General features: G+C 41.6%; 1 protein-coding gene across 3 annotated transcripts in view; it reads left to right on the top strand.

Moving 5' to 3' along the window:
• Positions 1-455: 455 nt before the first annotated feature.
• Positions 456-7124, top strand: part of herc3 (HECT and RLD domain containing E3 ubiquitin protein ligase 3) — an 87172-nt gene continuing 80503 nt past the window's right edge. For 2 of the 3 annotated variants that reach the window (XM_042094128.1, XM_042094127.1), the window contains exons 1-14: positions 456-826; positions 908-1019; positions 1108-1184; positions 1295-1516; positions 1640-1731; positions 2082-2212; positions 2683-2811; positions 2901-2970; positions 3087-3205; positions 3320-3379; positions 3483-3597; positions 4597-4789; positions 4967-5121; positions 6977-7036. In XM_042094128.1, the coding sequence (XP_041950062.1) occupies positions 607-826; positions 908-1019; positions 1108-1184; positions 1295-1516; positions 1640-1731; positions 2082-2212; positions 2683-2811; positions 2901-2970; positions 3087-3205; positions 3320-3379; positions 3483-3597; positions 4597-4789; positions 4967-5121; positions 6977-7036 (1755 nt within the window). In that variant the 5' untranslated portion in view covers positions 456-606. The remainder of the gene's footprint in view (positions 827-907; positions 1020-1107; positions 1185-1294; positions 1517-1639; positions 1732-2081; positions 2213-2682; positions 2812-2900; positions 2971-3086; positions 3206-3319; positions 3380-3482; positions 3598-4596; positions 4790-4966; positions 5122-6976; positions 7037-7124) is intronic. The other variant, XM_042094125.1, reaches the window with a different exon arrangement.

Below are 7124 nucleotides of genomic sequence, written 5' to 3'. Positions count from 1 at the left end.
AATGCGTTAGTACAAAGTAGGCCTATAGTATCCACCTAGGTAAATTATTTTTTTAATGTTTCTTAATTCCGTCCACAACTTTTTCAAAACTATCGCCCTTTAACATTAATGTTTGAAGAACACGTGTAGCCTATGCCTACCTTTAAATTACATAGGCCTATAGCCTACTTCATATCAATTTAAGTTCAGTTTCACTGAAATTAGGCCTACTTGATCAAGTTGGTTAGCACTGCATGAATCACTTTCGTAAACCTAGACATTTCATTCATTTGCAACCAATGTAGGCTACATGATCAAATCAAGTAGCCTAATTCAACGATTCTTTTTTTCAGTGACTGCAGAAAGCGGAAGGGTAAGCAAGCACTCTCACTTTCGTTTCACTACAAACGACACAACTCTGTGCCTTGACCTTGCCCACATGAAAAATGATAATAATGAGTAACTGTTTCGGTAGCTGACAAACCGAAACAATAACACTACCCCCATTCCACTGAATAGCAGCCAGTATGAACGCCATAAGCATTATGCGCGTAGCTAATGCCTAGAAACGCTGTCCCTTAGAGCAACTGGAAGATAACTCGGATTTTGATAATAATTGCTTGAATAATGTCGATGTTTTCTTGGGGAGCAGGATCCCGTAAAGGGTTGCGTAGGTCTGATGTCGTAGTAGATTCAAACTCTGGAGTACACTTTGTGCGTCCGAAATCCAAAATTCAGGACATTTCGGTTGGAAGAAGGATTGCTGCATTTTTACGCGGTGATGGAAACGTTGACTATCTCTGGAGTGTGGAGAGTTCGGACGGAAAAGCAAAACCTGGAAAACTAAGTAAGACACGATTGCATACAGGCTACGTTGTGTTGTAGTGTTATCCATGTCAGCAATTCTAATACAATGAAAAATTCATAGATTCCCTCAACTTGAAAGAGAAGATTAAGGAGATACGCTGTGGGGATGCACATGTTGTCCTCATTTCCCATGGGGGGAAGGTTTTTCTTATGGATACAACTCAGATCCCAAGGTCAGTCTCAGTAACATCGAACAGGTTGAGTTGTTCCTTCCTACTTGACAGAATAAGTTTTAAAACAGTATATTTTTTTTCTCCTCAGGTGTATGAAAGGGCTCAATAGTGAACACATCACTCAGGTTGCATGTGGGGACCAGCATTCGATTGCTCTTTCACAGGGTAGACTACATGACAACCTGTCACAAGAAAAAGCCAAAATTGAGAAGTATATCCATAGACGTTTAGTTTACAGACTAGCCTACCACCAATCACTATTATTTCCCTCTCAGGTGGGCAGTTATTCACGTGGGGCCAGAACTCCAATGGTCAGCTGGGTCTGGGGAAGGGGGAGCCCAGCACCATGTCCCCCCAACCCCTTAAGTCTCTGGCGGGGATCCCCCTGTCTCAGATCAGTGCTGGAGGGGACCACAGCTTTGTCCTGTCCCTCTCAGGGGCCGTGTTTGGCTGGGGCAAGAACAGTGCTGGGCAGCTGGGCCTAGGAGACCTTTCAGGTTTGTGCAGGCAAAGCAGAGATCATTCAGGTCTTTTCGCAAGTTGTTTGTAAAAGTTACCTTTTGTAAGTTACATATTCACAAACAGTTTTTGTGATACAGTAAGGCACTTGTATGTCACAGATCGTCCAGAACCTGTTGATGTGAGTTGCTTAAGTCTCAAGAAGACCATCTTTATTTCATGTGGAACGGAGCACACTGCCATTCTTGTAAAGGTTGTACAATATTTTTCCTGTGCCTATTAAGAGTTATTGTTGTTATTGTAGTGTATAGAGCATTTGGAGTTATTGATATACTCTGGACTTGTAACCGGAGGGTTGCCGGTTCGAGCCCCGACCAGTGGGCCACAGCTGAAGTGCCCTTGAGCAAGGCACCTAACCACTCACTGCTCCCCGAGCGCTGCTGTGGTTGCAGGCAGCTCACTGCGCCGGGATTAGTGTGTGCTTCACCTCACTGTGTGCTGTGTTTCACTAATTCACGGATTGGGTTAAATGCAGAGAACAAATTTCCCTCACGGGATCAAAAGAGTATATATACTTATACTTATTCTCTGTGACTCTTAAAGGATGGAGTAGTGTTTACATGTGGATCAGGACGTTATGGCCAGCTGGGGCACAACTCCTTCAGAGATGAACTGCGACCACGACTGGTGGCTGAACTCTGGGGCTCAAAGGTGTCTCAGATTGCCTGTGGAAAGTATGTTATGTTTATGTTTATGGCATTTGGCAGATGCTATTGTCCAAAGCGACTTACAGTGTATAACCATTACATAATAGTTAAAAAATAAAGTAAAAAAGCCTACATTAAGCGTAATAATTACAATATCAGATACCAACAATGAAAATAATGAGTTATCATATTAACAAAAAATATAAACATACAAATGTAGAACTGTAGTGACTGTGACGTTTTAATGTCAATGCATGGTCGTCATAGGCGCTCAACTAGATCATGCAACTAAGACAGCAAGGTGCAGATCCAGTAAGTGTCCTGTTGGCCAAAGTGAGGGATTTGAATTGAATTCTGGCTGCTATATGTCATTCTAAAAGTGGTCTGCACGTGAACAGCGGTGTACATTTGTATCATTGCCAAAGAACTAAATTCAATGAGGAGCCAAATATCTATGATCACACACTTATTTTTGTTGTTGGTTGCTTTGATTCAAGGCACCACACACTGGCGCTGGTAGGATCCTCAAAGATTTACTCATTTGGACGTGGTGACCAGGGGCAGCTTGGAAATGGACAGATAGTCAATCAGTGTGTTCCTCTCTCTACTTGTGCACTTATCACAAGGTAAGTGGCCTGAGAAGCAGATTCAGACATGAGTAGATTCCCACACTCAAAAGAAGTCCTCATGTCATGACATATGTCTCAATTCACAGTGTGGAACAGAGAGTAACAAAACTTATTGCTGGAGGGAATCTCTCATTTGCTTTATTTGATTCTACTCAGGTGAGTTTGAAAATGCCCTAAATCATGTACTGGTTATCTGTTATTGATAAAAAAAAACTACAAAGGTGGGCTTAAAATACAGTCAAAATAACAGAAACATCCTGCTAATATGACAGGAATGCCAGAAAGGCCCAGCCAAGCACAAACCCACCATAAAAAAGAGAGAAGCACTAGATGAGAAAAAGATTGACAAGTGGATCTCCGGCTGTAATTCTTCCTGGAAAAGAATCCAGAGGCAAGTTTTTATTTGTTTGATTGTTTTTTTTGACTGAATGTTACATGTTACTGGGCCCATGAGCAGAGGCGCTTGATTCAGTGATCAAACTTCAAACTTTTCTCTTGGATACAGTGAGATAACAGCAATATTTTCATCTGCTTCAAGCATCAATGGAAGCTTCCTTGAGACAGGGTACAGGCCCATTACTTGTTCTCTTGGTCAAATGAAAAATCACAAACATAGGCTACAGTTATTGTTGTATTCTGTGTATAATTTAGATTTCTCTCATGTTTAGCTGTGATGAACATTACAAAACATCAACTGGGTACTCCGGCCTGGATTTGTCTCTGGCTCGCATTGCTTTTGAGAAGCTCTCCACGACGAAAAAGGAGAGGAGAGTCATGATGAAGGTAGATGGAGTCTGCATATCAATGCACAGTGTGGTTTTTTCAATTACGGTTACTTTACTTACTCAAGGTTACTTTATTGCTCTAGGTCTCCCAAGGGTGTTTTGTTTTGGATAAAGGGTAAAAGCTGCCACAACTACAATGCAAAAAACTTCATAGGACATAGCACATATGATACAAATAGAATCAATATAAAATACATTGAGAATGGACACACATTCACAACCATCCACCTCATGGGCGGATTATGGGCCACAGGGCCCCTGGGCACAGACGTGAAAAGTATGATTATCACACATAGCGTAACTGGTGCTATTTTACTGAGGGGTCCTATCGAAATATCAGGGATAAATAACATAACCCATGTTATTTGACTGAGGGGCCCCATTCAGATATCAAGGGTGGAGAACATAGTAGCGAGGTTTGGACTTCAGGGCCCCCTGAGCCCCTGGGCCTGGACCCAGTAGGCCTATTCAGTAATCCATCCCTGTCCGTCATGACATTAATTACACTCACACAACTCTTAAAAGCACAATAAATAACCCATAAATAGCACTTGCTCCCACCCAGTCCCACTCAGCTCAGTCACAAGTTGTCACACACTCTCTCTGCCCTCAGCTCATCTACACTCAGTTCAGCCCCTCATGCACAGCCCTCCACTCAGCATTTATTGACTTTTTTGGCCTTCCTACTGTCCAACTTACCCAGTAATACTTTTTTACTGATAGGGGGACAAATGAATGAATGTTTATAGATAGATATATAGATAGATAGATAGATAGATAGATACTTTATTGATCCCCAGGGGAAATTCAAGGAAAGCGATTAGATTATAGCGGTTGTGCTAAAATAACCCTGTACCTCCTACCTGAGTTCATGAGCACATATACTTGGTACATCACACAGGAGGGGTCAGATCAAATTCTATCTGCCTGCTGAAGGGTGGACTGCTCTAATATATCCACCAGACAAGTCTGTTTTCAATCAGTAGTTTAATTTCAGGTCAGTCAAGTTGTTGAGCAGCATCTGCTCCCGTCCCTGAGCCCCAGCCCTGCTGGAGTGGAGGGCCTCAGAGTTTACCTCATCCTGCCAGAGCTGCTCAGGGTGCTGCTCAAACAGCACAGGGGGACAGACCTCGCCGTCTTATTGGCCGAGGCCATTCTCAGGCTGCATCCTGATTCGCTAAAAGCCCTGGGTAAGAACTGTCTTTTGCAACCAACAAGTCTCCGATTATATGCTAATACCTGTTGCATTGGTTGAACAACTGTACTCAGAAGTAATTATTTCTTTCATCTTTTTCTTTCTCATGGGAAGAATCTTAGGTGGCTGTTAAGGACACTTTTATGGATACTTGTTTCTTTTGGGGTTACAGGGATGCTTTGGTCCAGCCTGTCTGGCTCTTTCATTGGAGCATTTGTTACAACATTCCGCTCAGTGTGCGAAACATTACTTGTTGGAATCCCCAAAAGACTCTTTGGTCCTGAGGCTTTGCAGAAAGTGGTGGAAGTCCTGCAGAGGGTGTATGAGGTATTGTGGCATTGTTGTACAGAGTGAATACTATGACAATCACATCATAGAGATGATTTGAAGAGATATTTTGATTACATTGATTCATCTATCTATAAATTGCAGGAACATCTGTCTGTCTGTGTGTGTGTTAACCGCATATGTCTGTCGAACCGTTGGTCCGATTGATTTGAAACTTACCAGCTGTCTTGCTACGGGCACGAGTAAGTGCAGTGCCAAGTTGTTGTTGTTTAGATAAGAAATGGAAAAGATATCGTTAAATATATTGCTATAAGAAGCACACTTTCGGTTTCTCCGCTATACTGTAGCCACTTCCCCTCTCACATAGCACAGCGCAGGACTAGAGACAGATGAGGGTAATCAGAGTTTTTGCAGCACTGAATCAGGGCACAGCACGGGTCAAGATGTTTGGATGATTATCATGTCTGACGTCAACAATAAGGATTCTATGCAGTTTGCTTGCATAAAATGATTCCGGGGATTTTGCAAAAACACGGGTATGCAGTGGGTATTCAAAATGACGTAAACATCATGTGCACTAAACTGACACTTTGAATAGCCCAGGCTACTTTGGACTTTGAATAAACAAACGACGATTCCGACTGTAAGGTCCCAAATTAAAACAAGCGATAGGCTAATGGTCCCGAATTTAACAATGTTTCAGAATGCCACACAGCTAATAAGTGGCAGACAGAGCAACGTTTCTGAGTCACATCATTGCAAATCTCATATGATGATGCATCTTTCTACAAAATGTTTTGTCTTCTATAACATTAAGTTATTCAATAGGCTAAACATATACATTCGATCAGCTACAGACAATGAGTGACAGACAGAACGTGTCACTTATAGGCTAGAGATTGTTGAGTCACATCGTCGCAAATTTTATACGATGATGCATCATTCCACAAAATGCCTATAAATGCAGCTATGCCTAAATTCTGCTTACTGCACATTAATTATAGGCTAATATACTGCTCAAAAAATTAAGGGAACACTTACAGTTTTCCACAATTGTTAAAACACATTTTTTGAAACCTTCCACCCCTTTCTCCATTCCCAAACTACATTCACAGAATGTCTGACAGTTCTTGCAAAATAAAACACTCGCCTCAAAAGTTTTACTTGTGCTCAGAGCCAAACAGTGTCAGAGTACCGATCCAGTGTATGATTGAAGTGTTTCCTTAATTTTTTTGAGCAGTATATTATAATAGTATTCATTATTGAATGCTTAGCTGGAATTATGTTTCCCCCTATCATCCTTTTAAAGCAGCCGTACATACAGGCATGTAATTGTGCTACGGGTTTTCTACAGGAATGGCATGTTTGAACGGGCTCTGCACTAGTATTTCTAATGTAGGGAACTTGGGATATTTAATCATGGTCTTGGACAAGCCACCACCCTCTTCACTTTATATATATTTTGTAATCACACCATTGCTTAAAGGTGGGCTACCATCAGCGATTAAGTGATTTCTAGTCTGCTCTGTGAACTGGGAACCATCAAAGTCGAGCAAGCCTGTCTCCCAAACATAACCAGCTAATCACCAAAGGGGATGGGAGTTTGGGGAAATGGAAGGGGAGTTTGGGGAAGGGATTTTTGAGTTCACTCTCTGGTGTTTTGTTGGTGTTTGATTGAAATCTCAATGGATGTCACATCTTCCAGAATCAGATTACTTTTAAGAATTGTGTCACTGCAGTGCTTATGATTTGATTAATCATATGTGTTCAGTTTGAGTGATACCAATCAAAGATCTTAGAGTGGAGCACTCTAGAATGAGGGGAAGAGTTTGCTCAGGAGCAAGATTAAGCTGTGTAGAGGAATCATATATAGGCCTGACTCTTTGACTGGCAGGCTACACACAGAAGACAAGTTCCAGAAAACATGTTCCAGATCAAAAATATCATTGCTCAAGTAAGTGCTCTGTTTAGGTTTACAAATGCCTCATTCATTTTTTTCATTTATTAATGTGGAGTTGTAATCCAGTTTGTCACTTTAATGT

This window comes from Alosa sapidissima, chromosome 1, assembly GCF_018492685.1.
Source record: "Alosa sapidissima isolate fAloSap1 chromosome 1, fAloSap1.pri, whole genome shotgun sequence".
NCBI lineage: Eukaryota > Metazoa > Chordata > Actinopteri > Clupeiformes > Clupeidae > Alosa > Alosa sapidissima.
Note: the sequence above shows the minus strand (reverse complement) of the source record. Positions and strands in the feature narration are given on the sequence as shown.